The sequence below is a fragment of the Atractosteus spatula genome, chromosome 12 (assembly GCF_055471065.1).
Source record: "Atractosteus spatula isolate fAtrSpa1 chromosome 12, fAtrSpa1.hap1, whole genome shotgun sequence".
Classification (NCBI taxonomy): Eukaryota; Metazoa; Chordata; class Actinopteri; order Semionotiformes; family Lepisosteidae; genus Atractosteus; species Atractosteus spatula.
This window is the reverse complement of record NC_142717.1, coordinates 14,510,278-14,528,500: the sequence shown is the minus strand read 5'-3', so window position 1 is coordinate 14,528,500 and position 18,223 is coordinate 14,510,278. Positions and strand designations below refer to the sequence as shown.

The window sequence follows — 18,223 nt, the reverse complement described above, 5'->3', positions numbered from 1 at the left end:
TCTGTAAATTGCTCAGCGCTATTTGCCCAGTTACACTTGTTTAGAATTTTTTTTAAATTTTCTTTCATTGCACAAGGTGTGACCTCAGAAAAAAAACTTAAGATGTAAAAACGTCAATATTTTTTTTTTAAAGGATTAAAAGTCCTTTATTCTGAAAGAAATATTTAATGAAATTATAGGAAAACATAGTCATAGCATACAATAGCAAACGTCAGATATTTACAGTACAGCATAAAAAAAAACACTCAAGTATTTTTTTATTCCAGATTTGAAAGAGATTTCATTTTATGATACTACATAAATCAATGAATATATTATTAAAATCACTTCTTGCTTGTAATAAAGTGAAGAATAATATGTAAAAGATAAACATGTAAGATATTAACATTGTATGTTATTGAATTGACCTTAGCATACTTAGATGCCAGGTGGAAATGTGAGTTACAGTATGTACTAGAGTGACATGTTGGAAATGTGACAGGACAGGGAAAATGCACTTGATTTATCAAGCTGTGGGAAGCAGTTCTTCTTTTGGAAGATGCAGTGGCTGTTAACTATAGGTGGCCACTGTAAAAAGATAATACAACCACTTTTCAAAACACACACAATGACCTTGGCAGCAACTCCCATCCATAATGGCTCAACTCTCTGATTTTCCCAGCCTACCAAGCAATTTTAAATATTTTAATTTGGTATTGCTGTGCTGAATATTAAACCCTCTGGTATTCTCAGGACTTTATTGTTGTAACTAGAATATTTGAATTGTAGAACACAATGAATACAATGAACTTGAATCATTGAATTGTAATCACCCAACAATAATTGGACAACATCTTACTCTTTTCACCTGAGACACTAGCATATACTGTAGCATATACAGTACATATTCAATATAGATTGCAAAGTAAGCATAGACATTTTTACAATTTTACAAATATTGAGGAAATCAAAGAGTATTTGTATTAATAATGCATTTTAACAAAGCCAACTAAATTGTTATTCTTAATTTTAATTTTCCAATATTTTAGTGAGAACATATTGAGAGCATTAAAAATAATAATAAATTACATCACTCCATTTTGAGCATACACCTTTAATTACATTTAGTGTCCTGTATTCAATATACTGCTGCACTAGTGCAAACCTGAAAATAAGTATAAAGAGGAGTGAAGTACCTAATGTATAAATCTGAGGAAAAGAAGTTTTTCACGTTTCTGAGTTAATTCTTAGATAAATATTAGCAGTCGTTAGTCGTTAGCATTGCTGCCTCTCAGCACTGGGGCCCTAGGTTCAATTCTGAATCTGGGGTGCTATCTGCATGGATTTGTATGTTCTCCCAATGTTTGGATGGGTTTCCTCTGGGTGCTCCGGTTTCATGGAGTAGTTCGAAAACATACCTAATGGTTAATTGACTTCTAGGAAAAATTGTCGCTTGTGTGCGTGTGTGCATATTTGCATGTGATTGCACCCTGCAATTAAATGGCGTCCTGTCCAAACCAGGGTGTATTCCATCTTGTGCCTATGACTCCCTTGCAACCCTGAATTGGATAAAGCAATGAGAAAATTGGTGGGTGAATGGAAATTAATTAGATGAGTAACTAATTACCCCTTAGTTTATATGAAATATTAATGTTTTTTTAATCCATATGTTATATCTCTATTGCATTTCTTCACTTGTTCCTGCTGCAGAATTCCAGCTTTCCTTGCACTTGCCATGCCTGTGCATAAACACGTATTTGATATTTCACCATCAGAGCTATTTTATTTCCATTATTTTAAAATAATTTAGAATCAGCAATATTTACTAAGGCACCACAGAGGGCTAAAGAGAACCTACGCCCACCAGTTGGAGCCAATAGCGATTCTGCGAGCTCCACTGTGTCTTAGATGAGTATTGGCATTGCTTGAAGGAATGATCCATATCTAACTCACCACATGCAAATTTCCAAGATACCTGAGTTACATGGAAAGTTGAGTACACCCTACCCTGACACTGCTTACCTACATATACCTACATATATACAGTGTATATACCTACATATATATACCTATATATATACCTACATATATACAGTATACTGTATAACTATACTGTGTATAAGGTATGATACTGTATGGTTTTAAAGCCACTACAATACAATATGTGAAACATATTTTTATTATCTAAATGCAGAAGTAAACCTGAAGGAAGCACGTTGCGTTCACAAGACATAGTATAATAATAAACTTTTTTATATAAATCAGAGTAGTTTTGTTTTTGTACATAAAAACAATATAAATGTAATATTTTACATAAATTTTAAACTGCGTTTTACATTATAATGGTGTAAACAGCATACATCTTAAATTCTATAACTGGAAAAAGATTGCCCCTCAGCATTGACTGGAATTTGAAACCAGATGTTTTCTGGTGACAGCCCAAATGCTCCACACACCATGTTACACCACGTTGGCACGATGTAATTTATGATGTCATCTTAAAAATAACTATATTTTTATATTATCATGTTAATCAAATATTATCAAAGAAACATATGACTCTAACAAGCATATGGAGCTTATATTTTCATTTCCTTTTTTAAACTGTGAGTTTTTTTTTTGCTTATTGTGCTATAAAATAACCTTAGACCATGATACAAACAGCCCTGTACAATATTTCTTTCTTTTGTGTTGTATTGCACTAGCTGACATAAATAGCTAAGAATACAGATGCCAGGAAATATTATTATTATTATTATTATTATTATTATTATTACTGAAAAAAATCTAAACTATTCTCCAACCAATTCATGCATTACTGGAAAACAAGGCATTGTTCTGCAAATGCAATCTATGTCCTCTGCAAATGGTTTTTAATATCCCTTCAGATCATTTTTTATGTCATTTAAGAGTATGTCAGTGTCATATTAATGACAATTTATTGCCTTTTAACATTATATATGAAACATTTATTGTTGTCAAGACAATAATAAATGTGGAGGAATTATATTATAATATATTACATTTTCTAAATACTGAATATAATAGGAAAATCTATTATTTTTATCTATTATTATTTAAACCAAATTGATCTAAAGAAAAGGTAACTGTTTTTTTTTGTTCTTTCTCAGATTTCTGTGTCTGATAAAAAGGAAATCTAAACCTTTCTTCTGCTTATGTATTTTTTACAAGAGGGAAATCTCATTCCTTCCCTGCCTCTCTAGTAATCAATTGCTCTACATGTGATGACTGACATGACCAGCTGTCACACTGGCGATATGCCTACATCTTATTCTCCAGCTTCATTAAAAGCATGTATAAATCACTTAATATTCTCACCAGGAGAAATCAGCCAAATGGTCAAATATGAGTAAATTTCCTGTAAGGAAAGACCAGCATATGAAAGGGACTGCTTAAAAAATCTTTTTATTTAGTCATTAAAACTGGAGTAAGTACTGTAAGTGCCAGTTGCTTACCAGTGTCTTGCAAAATTATTCAGACCCTTCCTGGGTATCCCATTTTAAAAATGTACAAAATGATGCATACACTTTAACAAAATATTTTATTCAAAAATTGAATCTTCAAACTAGACACTTAGTGTAACTAAGATACGTTATAGTAAATGGAAATCTACCAAACATTAGCACTGTAAGAAGTACAATGTAAATAGAAAACCCACCTTGTTTTAAATTGGAAGGACTATAATTGATTAAAAAGATCACATCTTTAATTTTAAATAAGGGCTATTTCCCTCTCAAGTGGAATGTTGATGGCTGTGGAATGTCTATATCAATTGGATTCTTAGTGAAACAAGTATATTTGTCCAGATGAAGGTTTTTATGCTTAAACATGGGCATTTTTGTTATATAATACATATATTTTGGAGTATATAGTATGTATCCAATCAGCCCTGATTTTTATATTGGCTTTAGTTTGGAAAGCACATTTGTGGCATTTGGGTGCATTCTTTTCTTCTCATTGTATTTGATTTACAGTACATGTCAGCAAAAAATAAAAAAAAGTTTTGATTTGCATAATTTTTCAGTATATTAAGTACTGTATAAGAACTAAGTATATGTTTGGAGCACCTTTGGCAGCAATTACTGATGCATGTCTGCAAGTCTTTTTTGGTATATACTCCAAAATATAATTATTATGCATTTATTATTATGCACCAGCTTTGTGCAATTTTTGCCCATTCTTCTTTGCAGGTTTCCTCAATCTCTTATGGAAAGCAGATTTCAAACCTTTCTAATAACAAGTCAACTCAGTTTGACTGGGCCACTTGAGGACATTCAGTTTCTTATTCTTAAGCCAATCAAGTGTAGCTTTGGCCTTGTGCTTTGGATTATTGTCTTGTTGAAAGGTAAATTTTTGTGCCAGTTTTAGTTCTGAAGCAGGATTTGATCTAAGAATTGTTAATAATTCTCTCCATCAATGATCCCAGTCTTGACAAGCTTTATGTGAAGCACAAATACTGTATAACATACTGTAATTCTGCCACTAGTACACTTGACTCTTGGAATGGTGTTGAAATCATTGGCCGTTAATCAGCTCTTTGAGGACCGCTGCCGTGGTAGAATTCTGGCCATCACAGAAGACAGTCGCCACCCCGGGCATGAGCTCTTCACCAAACTGCCCTCAGGCAAGAGATACAAGAGCATACAAACACTTACAGTACCACTGGATTCTTCAATAGCTTCTATCCACAAGCAGTGCGATTGTCGAACACATTTGTCCATGCCCCTTGGACCACACCTACACCATCTACCTCATTATGATTTCTAATTCATTGCACATTTCCAGTCATTGTTTACATATCTGCATTGTTTACATTGGAACTGTTTACTAGTTTACTTGTACATTATCTGTTTGTTTGTACTGTATATTGTCTTGATGCACTGTCTGCACTTCTTGTTTTTACACTTGTTTTAATAATCAGAGACTTTCTGTAAGTAAGAATTCCATTGTACCAGTACATGTACTGGTTACATATGGCAATAAAGTTCAAAGTTCAAGTTCAAGTTAATTTGGCCAAGTTAGCATTATTGCTTTTAAATGTTGCAGTTTTATACTGTGGTGCAGTTTAGATAGTGTACATCTTGTTATTGAGATTTATTTCCTCTTACACCATTAATTGTATGCATGCCATCATGCCAGTATTCCCACTCTTCTGTTTTAGAGATCAAGCCTGTGCACATCTTACACATAGTTTATTTTCTGGTTCACCTTGGAGTGTTAAAGGAGTTCATATTTTAGCATATTTAGCATCCTTATAGTTACAATAAGGATGATCTTTATTTATTCCAGATCTTAGGAATCTCAATATAAGTTACATTCCTTACTTGTATCCTTAAAGCATGCCTGAGGCATACCCAATAAGGTGGTTTGTCTGTGAACCAAATGCATAACCTGCTAAACATTTGGGAGAAAAACAAATGGAATTTATTTCCTCGATTCGTAATCTTTCCTATAATAGTACCCTTTAAGAGCGGGGATTGAATGTTCCGAAATATAAATTCAGCTTTCAAAAAATTCTTAAACCAGTGGTTGAATGATTGATCTTAAGTTGCATGTGCATATACCTGACCTCTCCTAAGTGCTGTGACTAGCCCTACCTTGAGCTATAATTGTTTCATAGATCTGCATACATGAAAAATCACAGTGGTGGAGAGAGTAGATGAGGAGGCTATCTTACAGGCATTTTCAAGTTTAAGAACAAAATTCTATACAAAAAACAACCACCAATGGCACTGTGCACACTCACTTTATACATATTGTAATAAACACATTCAGAATGTCTTTTCTACTCTCATTACTTATAATCTAATTTGATATTTCTAGATTATATTTCTAGGTTTTAACATTCTCTATTGGCAGGTTGGTTAAAATTGCAACTCCTTAAGTTGGCAAGCCATACTATCATATGTAGCTAGCCCCTTGTCCCTTGTGTGCACTGTCAGGAGGAGGGGTTAATGTTATTGGCAAACTTTTACACATTGTGTGAATGCCTTGACATATATAGGTTTTGAAAGCAAGAAAGGCTGTACTTAACTTTTACTCAGGAAACCCAGGTTCCCTTATAACACAGAATTGCAAGGTTCTCTCTGGCGAGGTTCAAATAAGTAGCTCCAATCAGGTTTTGTTTGGATGATCATGAAGTAGGAGCTCTCGCCTGGCCTGGTGCAAGTTCCAACTCCTCCTGACTCCTCTATCTCTTGTGATCACACCTTCTTTCTTTTCTTTCGCTCCTCTCTACTTCACCTTTTCCTCTTCTTCTACCGTGGTCTTAATGTGATCTTATATTGTGTGTTTCTGGACTGCTCATTGACCCAAAATTTAATTAACTAGGTAAACCAAGGCAAACTTAACAACTGTTTTTGATCACAAGATTTGCACTCCTTACATCTCAGCAACCATCCCCTCTGATTTGAAGCTGGAAATATTTACAATGCCAGGTGTTACTCACCCAGGGGTGCTGTATAAATGGCTGACCCTGCGCTCTGACCCCAAGCTTCTCTCTCCCCGTCTGTGTGCCTGTGTGTCTCTTGGAGAGCAAGCTGGGGTATGCGAAAAGACAAATTCCTAATGCAAGAAATTGTATATGGCTAATAAAGTGATCTGATCTTATCATATTATCTTACTTTATCAAAAATCTTTGAGACATTTCCTAGTCACCTACAGATGTAACAATATAGCAATATCAATTATAGAAATGATACAAAATTACAATTGTTTCTTAGGAAGCACAACACAACAAGTTCCTTAGATATTTTGAAATAATTTGTTGTGCTTCTATTTTTTTCAGTCTTGCTTCATTGTCTGCCATTGCCATATCAGTTTTTGTTCAACATTTTTACTTCTGGTGTATTCTCAACAGAGTATTCCCAACTTTGGCTATATATCCCCTAATGTGCTATAATATGCTACAACCCTTCTTCCCTATGAGAACAAATGGTCTTGGAACCTTCCCATTTACCTGGAACAGTAAAGTCTCAAAAGTCTCATTCATGGAACAGTATGGGCTTGAGGATGTTGCACAGAAGAGCACATTTGAAAGACTGCTGTTTCTGTGGGTGTCATTTTGTGAGTTTACTTTGGGTCAAGGAGGCTCCAATGGGTGGGGATTATCTCCTTGAAGTAAGGGAAATGGGGCAGAATTAGAATTGATAATGTTAAAAATGACATCTTATTACCCAGTTAAAGCTGGCTCATCTGTAAAATGTGGGCCAGAGAGTCTTTGGGGGACATCACCAGGAAGTTCTTTGGTGAACTTTACTTTTTGCTTAATAAATAATATACAGTTAATTCCTAACACAATAATAAGTAAGCATATATTTTAAGAGAAAGCATATATATTAGGAGAAATAGAAGTGATTGTGAGAAGCTATCATTCAGTGTCTATTTAGGAAGCCATAACTACAGAGAATTGATGACTTGATAAGCTACAGCTCTGGGCAGTCCTATTTAAATGGCATGTCTTACCTCTCTAGAGGAACTGCATGGCTTTTCAGAATGCTGAAGGACTACAATTTCTTTCTCAGGGACCAAACAAAATAGAAAAAAGCAGTACTGGTGTGAGCACTACTGAACTCTAAGAAAAAGCAGCAGTTTTGTGAGTTGCATCACTGGGAGAGGATTGGTTTGTGTGTGGATAGAGTCATGGTGACGCTATTGGCTGGGAATACCACAAAGGAGGAAACAATGTTAGTAATGTCATATTTTCTCCTGCCAAGTCATGCACACGTGAATGTGAAAGAAAAGTAATTTGTGAAAAGTGAGTGTGAAAAAATAGGATGTGAAGACTAGGAGTAGTGGAGATGACCTGTCCAGGCAGTGGTTCTCTAGCTCTTTGACATGAATGATGTCTGGTGTGTCTCCACAGTAAGGACAAAGAAGGACCCTATTAGGTGTGAGTATATACAAGATTGTGAGTTGTTCAATAAAAAAATGTTTGGGGGCTGTGTAGTGTGAAAGAGAAAAGAAAAAAATGAACAGTGTTGTGAGTTGAGTGTGAGAAGACCACATACAGTACAATTGGGCCTACAATGACTTTAGCCATGGGGTGGGGCCTGTCTGTTACAGTGATGTTATGTATTAAAATACATCCTCGATTTACTGCACATCTGTGTTTTTTTTTACTTGGTAACTATTTTCTATAAATCAGATTAGCATATATAACAGACTTGCTCTATGTTTATCATGGGTATAGGAATGTCTTATTTGTTCCGAGAAATTTGAAAAAGAATATTTAATTCATATTAAATGCTGTTATTATTTTTTCCAGTTGTAAAATTTATTTTTCTGGTCACAAATGTTAAGTCAAACCTATTCTAGTTTAAGAGGTACTGTCATATTGTATTATTACAGCAAAGACAATAGCTTCTTCCCTTCACTGACAAACCTAACGTAACCCAGAACATACATTAAAAATTACAAAATACACATGTATGTGTCCCGTAGCATTAAAAACATAGGACAAAAAGAACAAAGAACGCATAAAAAGTAAAAATTAAATAGGATGTAAATCCAGGAACTTTATGTTAAAATGTCTATCTCTTGTATTTTTTCCTTAATGGCAGCAATGTACTTCTGTTCTCTTGGATTGCATAAAAGAAATAAGTACAGTACTTTCAGGATTAAATTATGATCACAATGTAATCCTTTCTTAAAATAAAATGTTTTACATATTCTAATATAGGAGTGCACTGAGTCTGTATTACAGGTTTAGTGTAGTATAATAAGGTCAACATGCCAAAAAATAAAAATTAGTAACATTTTATCAAATTTATCAAATACAGCAATAAAACTGTATTAAGCTATTGACATACATGCATTTAGTAAATGTAATTAAGACTGCATTCATTTAAAACACCAATTATTTCCTCAGCTTTTAGAACATTGTCTGTCAGTGAAAGTAAATGCCAATGACTAAAGTTGAATTCCACTACTATCAGGACTCAGCTGTTACTACTGTATGACTTTTTCTGTTTTTGCTACTGTATAGCATTTGCCAAAGAGAAGAAACTGAGGAGTCAGATTTATCCACCCTAATTTAGAGTACATATTTTACATTTTAATACTTTCTTTTTTCTCCAGGTTTGTACACTGGTCCAGGAAGTAGCGGTACTAAGCAAAGGCATGAAAAATTTGATGTTTTTGCTTGAAGGATTATTATCTACCCCGAAACCTCCAATATTTTGCCATGGTCATAATACTACAATGGAAACTAACATGACATGGACAACCCAACAGTCCTGCATTAATTCTCAACCTGGAAACATTGCCTGTTCCTCAGCACAGTTTTCTCAAAGCAACACAATACCCAAAGTTTTGGAAATTGATTTTTTGCAGAACTCTAGCAGTCTGCATGGAATAAGCCAGATTCCTCAGAGACTGTCAGAAAATGAATTATTTTATTCTACGGCAACAGTAAGTACACCGTACCACTTCCAAACAACACCCCAAGCTAATCATTTACAATGTGTAAAATGTACTTTGCCACAGATAGACACAACATTGAATCCACTTCAGTCTATTTCTGCCACACTATCTTCATCCGTGAGTTCTTCACCAGAATCTTCATCAAAGTTGCTTCATAGCACAGAGGACAGTATCAGCTCTCATCACGGTGCTACAAGGTCACATAGTCTGGAAAACTTGCCCCTTTCTTGGAATGCTGTGGGAACTATTTCTGCTTCTTTGCAAAGTCCAAGAAGATTACCGCTAGAGTCTCCAGTTGAGTTTAAGGATGAAAAAAATACAAATTCATAGCGAGACATGTTGCTTGAAGTATGTCCCACAGCTTTGAGTTATAAAAGATGTTATTATTGCATGACCTTTTTATTCTAAGGCCTTCTGCTAGTACATTAGAGTTAAAACAACAGGAGACATAACTTTAAGTGAAACAATGAAAGGCATATAAAATACATGCTGTTCATTTTGCAGAATGCAGTCTTAAGAAGCATGTCAAAAGGGTATGACTGTAGCTTTAAGTTATATAGACATTTCAGCACGGAAAGTAGCATATTGACTGGGTTGACATTGTATCTAGTTGCCTGAAGACCACACGGGTCAGAACAGCAGGATGTTCTAGTCAAAAGAACACAAAAATTACTATTTTTAGTGGGATGTATTGTCTGCTTTTTAGACAATGTCCCTGAAGATTTTCTGTAGCTCTTTTTGCTGCAGGTGATCAGAGCTCCTGCTGGTGTGCTTGTCATTTCTGACTTGGCAATGGGACAATTAGCACTGCATGCCACCTCCTAGACAATCAACCAAATAGAACCACTAGACAAGTATTAGACATTGCATGTCACACTCTCATGTAAATCAAACTTTTCATTTATTTATTAAAAGAAAATGGCTATTTTTATACACTTGGTATGAAACTGTATTTATGCTACTGAAATGATTTGTAACACTTGATTCTTTTTAGTCAAAGCTTGCCATGACAGTCAGCACATACTGTATACTCGTGTAAATATACTGTAGAGTTAAGACTGTTAGAAACTGTAGGTTAATATTGAGTCCCTATGCTGCATGCTAAAAGGAATGCATCAAAGATCAGAACAGGAAGTTAAGGCAATATTTAATGAAATGTTTTAATACTTACAATGCAATGAATGTATGTATCATGTGTATTATTTGAATTTTACAAGTTTGCTTAAGTTAAAGAGCCATTACAAAAACTGAATTTTATTTTCCAAAATCAATGCAATATTAAATCCAGTGTTACTGAGACCACAATTTCAGTTTTTGAGGTGCTCATAATTTTACTGTCTTGCATCTCTAAAGCTGAGCTGTTGAATAATCTTTTAAGGATAAATGTTCATTTACAGTGTAAATTAAGTGCTGTTTTTATTTGTCAAATAGGCTATGGATAAAATATATTGAAACATTAAAGGGTATCCTTACATCTATGACTATATTTAATGGCATCTCATCTATAAAATTAAATATAATAAAAACTTCTTCTCAAAATATCTTAATGTTACTTAGATGCAGTTTATTTCTTGGGTTTCAAAAGAGTCTTTCAAACACTACTGCACAGAATAATGTGTTAAAAATGAAATTACTCACATACAGTATCATGACATACAAACTGCCTGAATAGCCTTTGGTAAAGCACTAGAGTGCTGCCATGAAGTCATTCATTAAAAATTGTATTCAATAAAGGATAATCAAGTAAATCTCAGTGGGCTGACTCTTTTTTTAAATTTCAATGTAAAAACCTTTACAGTTAAACTCTTGCCATACAAAAGTACAAAGATGAGTTAGGAGAGTTTTGAAGCAACAGTTTGTGGAGATATGAGACAAAGATAAAAGATTTACTAAAGTATTATGAAGGTTAATGTGTAAAGAATGGAAGTAACTGTGTATGCTCGAGAAAACACTACCACTTCTGTGATGTGTGACCTCTGCTGGCCATGCATTAATTCATGATCACAAACAAAATTGCTTAACTGTTAAGCAAAAACTCAATATACAATATATTTTGTATTATGATGCATGTTTTGACTTTGTAGAAAGGTTAAAATTACTTATGGTTTAAACAAAAATACTTTAAATGGAATGGTATTATGTGACAAGTTCAGGGAATAGAACCCTATTCTTATTAACTTTTATATCAATACTGAAAAAATTTTAGAGACTTACGAAATATTACAATTGCAATATGATAGTAACAAACATACTATCTTACTGTTAACTGTCTGTCCTTCAAAATTATTGGTGAAAAGGGAGGATGAAGATTCAGAGGAGGCGAAAGACACTGGTGAAGAGTGAATCACAGGTGACCTTTTATATTCTCTGAAAGGGCACCTTTACACTTCTTTGAACTGATACAATCCCCCATCTCTAAGCAGTACAGAGAATCCAGGACATGCTGATTTCCTTCTTGTTTGTTCCTTCCATATCACTGTCTCTTGTCATCTGTCAGCATGACCCTGCTTTGTTATTCTCTGCTTGGGAATATAATGCATAGTTCTTTACAATGTTACTGTATGATCATTCTTAATAGAATGTGTTCTCTGTTTTTAAAGACCCAAGAGAAATTCTACGTACAATATAAATGTAAGATTGAGACTACAATAGGTTTAGCAAGGTGTTGAAGTGTTGCAGATAGAAGCAAGAATGAGATCTTCTTTCATCAAGAAACATACTGTATACATTCTTCTATGAATCACACAATGCATCTGCCCTGCATGATTTCTTTAATATACAAATGAACACTGTATATATTCATTCTAAATTTCTAACAGCATTATAAAAATGATATAGTCATTGTTGTGGAGAATATAATGAAATACAAGTTTTTTATTTGTGTTATTCTAATGAAGTTATACATTAAAAAATTATCTTGCCCACCATTGTGTTTCCAAATTTTAAGAGAATATACTGGAACTTTATGGATTACTTTTTGAAAATGAGAACATAAGAAAAAATAGTTTTTTACATTGATTTAGTTTTCTATTAACTAGCATCCCTGTTATTTTCTCCTAATCCATTTAGGAAAATGAATATTGCACTCAGATGTCATTGAAATACATCCCTAACATGATGCACTAACATAACACTTACTTTCCATCATAGGAATTCATTCCTGTAACCCCTGTTTATAAATTGTATAAAAGCTTGAGGCAGTAAGAGACTTTACCACCATAGTTAAACAGATGGTAGGTTTTATGAATAATCCCCATAGTGTTTAAACACTAATAAATTATTTACATGAAGGTTTGGTGTTTTTTTTCAGATTGGAATAGGTTTCATAAGTCATGTATACAGCGTATATACAGTATATGATATTATATACTGAATCTATATCATACGTGAAGAGGACCTGATGCCACAGCTGACGATTCCATCGCAGCCTCTGTCTGGTCCAAGCTGTGACAGGTCTGAGCAGAGGGCCACTGACAGGTCGCCTTGCTATAAGGCCAGCAGCATGGACCCTCACTGTCCTGTCACTGATGCGGGCATTGTGTCTGCTGGCAGTTTCAGTAGCAGTACAGGTGGCAGATCTGAAACAATTTCTGATGGACTAGTATGATGTGTTGGTCTTACTGTGGTGTTGTCACTCGGGGGCGACCGGATCTTGGATGGTAATCGGTCCTGCCGGTCGGCTGAAACCTCTGCAGTCGGGACACAGTGGAGCGGTTTACTCCATAGTGTCTTGCAACGCTGGGACATGACATGGCTGCCTGTAGCACGTAGCAGGCCCTCTCCCTTGCTTCTGGTGACATTCGAGGCATTATCGAATGCGCAGAAAACTGACTAAGTGAAGTCTTTTTCTCTCAGTGACCTAAGCTTTGAATTAAGGACTTTTTAAAGGTGACCTGATCAGGCATTGTTCCACCTGGACCTTGTTGGGTAAAAGTTCACCTAACGAGCTTTCGTGTGATTGGCAAGTTGCAATGTCTCACTGCACAAGCTGTATTGCTGGTCAGAGGGCTTAAAACAAATTGACAACTTTTTGTGAAAGTACATAAGCTATAACTATAGTATTCTCATTCCAGAAAATGTTGCATTTCTTTATCCTATCAGTATACAGTATATCACTTTCAGAAATTGCACATGGCAAATTTTCAATTTGCTAGTTTGACACTGAATAAAATTGGAATTGGGATTAGAAATTTAATTAGAAGACCTTCAATATCCCAAACTTGGGAAATTGGCAATATTGGTTTACAACCTTCACCAATAAAGAAACAACAGATGCATACAAGTAGGGATAAATAGAATAAATACAACATGAAATCCTACAAGATACAACATACAATACTAAAGTGATTTAGCACTTCTTTTATTAACAATATGTTAATGTCTATGACATCAAGCAACAGGCACGAGGCAGGATACAGCCTGTCCAGGACTCCAGTCTATCGCACAGACAGGCACGAACACACACACTCTTGCCAGGGCCAATCTTCCCAGAAGCCAATTAACCAACCAGTATGTCTTTGGACTCTGGGAGGAAACTGGAGCACCCAGAGGAAACCCACATGAACGCAGGGAGAGAATACAAACTCCTGCAACATAGCACCCAGGGTCCCGAACTGAGCCCAGAGTTCCAGTACAGAGAGGCTGCAATTCTAACCACTGTGCCATGGTGCCACCCATAATCATATATAGCAAAAGCAATCCCAGACCACATTATAACACTGTTGCCTGTCATTGTCAATGCTATTTTAATATATTATATTATAACTATATATAATTTAACTCATATAAAGGAAATCATGATCATTAAGAAACAATGCTACCCATATTTCATAACTAAAAACATAAGGCTGTAGGCTATATGAAAAACATGATTTTTTCCTTTGGGGATTATGCACCTAAGTGCTTATATTTTGAATATAAGGCCATAAATAACAACAAAAATATGTTTAGGCTGGAATATTGTCATGGAGTTACTCTGCAGTACAAACCTGAATTATCTAATTGTCTTCTTTATTTTACTAGAGTTTTGCACGAGATATTGAACTTTACACAGCTGTTTTTATAATAACCTATGTTGAAATAAATGCATTGTATGACTACAATGCCTTGAAAATGCACATGGTTGTTAATAAATCATTTTGTTTGTTCTACATTTATCAAAGGAACTGCAGATGCAATGGTCTGAAATGATATGTCATCATCTGCTTATAACCATGTGCTCAAACTGCTCCTGGGATGAAACATACATTATTGAATACTACAATGACTAAATTGCCAAGAATGAGTGCAATTGTAGTGTGTTTTGACAGCTGCATCACAGCAAATACACCTGCACATTTAGTAATGAACCTTTCTGTGCTTTTATTTTATTCAGAATGTGGACATAAGACCTGCAAACTGTATTTTTATTAGACTGGAATGTTATATGTCTATTGTATAGACAATGCAGAATATTCCTCATTTTTTTAAGAAGTGACCAGGATGTCATACTATAGCTGGATCTTCTGTGGTTGAGTGAATATAAGTTTGGTCACGTAGTCTTTTGACTTGCAACACAACAACAACAGTTTGTTGGGAGCCTATGATCCTGCAGTGCTCTTAATAAGAGCTGTATGACTTCTCATGCTGATGTCTAAATTCTGATGATGTATTATTTCATCATAAAAATATTATATTATTATTATTATGCCATCGGAGTGGTGGCACTGTGGCTAAGGATCTGCGCCTGTGGCTGGAAGGTTGCTGGTTCAAATCCTGTGGCTGGTAGAGGAATCATACTCTGTTGGGCCCCTGAGCAATGCCCTTAACCCCACCTGCTCCAGGGGTGCTGTACATTGACTGACCCTGTGCTCTGACCCCAAGCTTACCCCAAGCTGGGGTATGCAAAAAGACTAATTCCTAATACAAGAAATTGTATATGGCTAATAAAGTGATCTGATCTTATCTTATTTGCTCTCTCCAACAGCAGAGAGCAATTTACTGTATGTGATTCTCATCTGTCCTGGATTGGCATGAGGACCATGACAAAGATTTACTTTGATCAGGAAATGAAGGTGCTAAAATAATTGTTAAAGTGAAAGGGGGGCAACATGGTGGTGCAGTTATTAGCAGTTATCTTGCAGCACTGTGGGTCTGGGTTCAGTTCTAGACCTGGGGTGCTATTTGTGTGTAGTTTGTATGTTCTGCCTGTGTTTACTTGCTCTGGTTTTCTCCCATAGTCCAAAAACATACCGATTTCAAAGAAAACATCTCACAATAAGTACGCATAAGCACACAAATGATCAAACTAACATGAAATAAAAAACTTTCTCAATCAGGTGATTGTCCATTATCAATCAGTGCAAGTGGATGATGAGGCTGGATTTGCACAATGAAAGAGTCCCTCGAAAGCCCTACCACTTGCTATTGTCTATGCCATTCCCTGTCCTGGCTCTGAAACTGCAGAGAAGGAGCTCAGGGAACAGGGATGTCAGCTTTAGTCCCTATACAGGGGCCCAAAGTCTCTTCCAGCACTCCCTCACCGTTGAGAAGCCCCATTTGGCGATGTCCTGCTTCATCCTTTCTCTGAGGTCTGCAAGGATCCTCACCTCCAACTCCCTCCTCCCCATTCGTGTGTTGTGCTGGATGAGAGCGTTCCTCGTGTTCCACAGTCCTTGTTGTGTTAGGGACACCAGTAGCCAAAGCAAGTGCTGTGTCCCCTTGTCCAGAAAGGTTGGTGCCAGCCTCAGCAGGATGCACTGGTAACTAAGCACAGCTCTCACTCCCAGGAGTTGGATAATTTAGTCCATTCTGCCCCCACACTGCTTTTATGAAGGGGCAGCTCCAGGACACATGCTCCTGCGAGTCCAGAAACATACTGATAGGTTAATTGGTTAATTTCTGGGAAAACTGTGCTCTGTAATGAACTGGCATCCCATCCAGGGTGTACTTTGCCTTGTGTCAGTTGCATGCCAGGATGGGCTGTGGCTCCCCTGGAACCCTGAACTGGAAGGAGTAGGTTAGAAAATGGATGGATGAATGGTTAAAGTGACAGGTGAATTGGTAGGCAATGAGATGATTAATAAATTGTTAGTTCACATTTTTTTGTCAAAAGAAACATGTTTTTTGTTCTTCTTTAATTTCACAACCTACATAATTTATTGTCAAAAATTAAAAGATCAGAAAAAATATTTTGCATATTTTTTTCTCTTTGACCTCAATTTTAGCTGTTATGAATAATATATGCTGTATACAGTTTGGGATTTCTTTCTCTTAAGAGCAGGAGTGGAAGTTCCCTTTGAAAATCACAGGGTAGCATAATCAGTTTGGCGCAAGCTAAAGGAAAGCATACAGTATGAAAGCACTGATCCCCATTCACACTGCAGTTATTTTGATCAAGAGAACTTATTTTTGCCGGTCTAGTCTAGAGTCTGTATAACAGTTAAAGGTGAACATTTTTTTGTAGAATTTCCCCTAGGACAGAAAGTTCTTCCTACTTATGAATACTTTCCCACTTGGCAAAATGGCAAGGCCTCTGTAAAGTTGTGCACAGTGTGGGCCCAGGAAATTATTAGCTTCACTGGGAGGAGACATGAGAAACAGGTTTATTGTATCAACTTGCTGAAGCACTGGGAGGAGACCACACCTGTTAAACTGTAAACTTTATATACTATACCATAACACCAAGGATGAGCATCAGGATGGGGCATTTCCAAGCTGTTCTGGCTACTCTCATTGTCAATTCTAAGATTGTCAATTCTAATTCAAATCTTACTGTCGTCAAAGCACAAGTAGTTCTGTGCTCTTAATTTGCACATTTTTGTATCACATGCATCAATAATGTAATATTTTTTCCCTTCACACCACACACCAGGGCCAATTTATATGGAAGCCAATTAACCTACAACTACTTCTGAGAGTGTTTGAGGAAAGTGGAGCACCCTGAGGCAAACCCATGGGAACATGGGCAGAACATACAAACTCCACTCAGTGCTCTAATGCTGCAAGTCAGCAATGCTAACCATCGTGCCACCATACCAGCTGTTCATTATACATTGATGTCTTATTAGTAGCTGTTTTGTCAGAAAAAAGAGTAAGCAGTTTGAGAAGTGACTTGCTTAAAGTTCTGAAGTCATTGGGCACAATATGTGAATAATAAGACAAGTATTTTTGAAACTCGGGACTGAGTGCAGAAACAAGTTAACCAAAAATCTAAACAACCAAGCTGTTCAATTAAATATATCAATTAGCATTGGTGATTTTAGAGCTCAGTTTAAATGAAAAACCAGCAGACAAAAAGATGCCTAATCTGGAACCATAGGACACAAGGTGGAACTGTATTGCAGATGGGTAGTCTATTGGGGAGCATACACATCAATAAAGTCCAAAACATCAATCACACTTTATTTTTAATCAAAGTAAAAATGTAACTATAATACCAGGAGAAATGTACGGATTATGGACTTTCTAATCCTTATTCTAATCATGCTCGAATCCCAGAATTAGTGTACAATTCACAAAGGTTTCAGTACCAAAGCACAATACATACAAAAGAGATAAAATATTCTTATAATGATCAAATTATAACTGCCACAGCAGTCCTAATGTGGTCTAATCAGGTCTACTCTAGTACAAAAATATCTCTTTTTAAAAACATTTCACTATACAATAATGATAGCACTGGAAGGGCATGTGGTATGTGGTAGCACTGGAATGGAATAGATTTAGGGTGTCTCCTTAAATGTAGATCTTTCTTAATGCTATAGTTACATTTTTACTTTTATTAAAAATATAGTGTGAGTGCTATTTGTGAGGGGTATGC

At 35.7% G+C, this 18,223-nt stretch overlaps 1 protein-coding gene across 1 annotated transcript in view; it reads left to right on the top strand.

Moving 5' to 3' along the window:
* kcnh8 (potassium voltage-gated channel, subfamily H (eag-related), member 8) overlaps positions 1-10,962 on the top strand; it is a 127,657-nt gene extending 116,695 nt beyond the window's left edge. The window contains exon 16 of the mRNA XM_088929047.1: positions 9,079-10,962. Coding sequence (XP_088785173.1) covers positions 9,079-9,753 — 675 coding nt within the window. The 3' untranslated portion in view covers positions 9,754-10,962. The remainder of the gene's footprint in view (positions 1-9,078) is intronic.
* Positions 10,963-18,223: the final 7,261 nt, after the last annotated feature.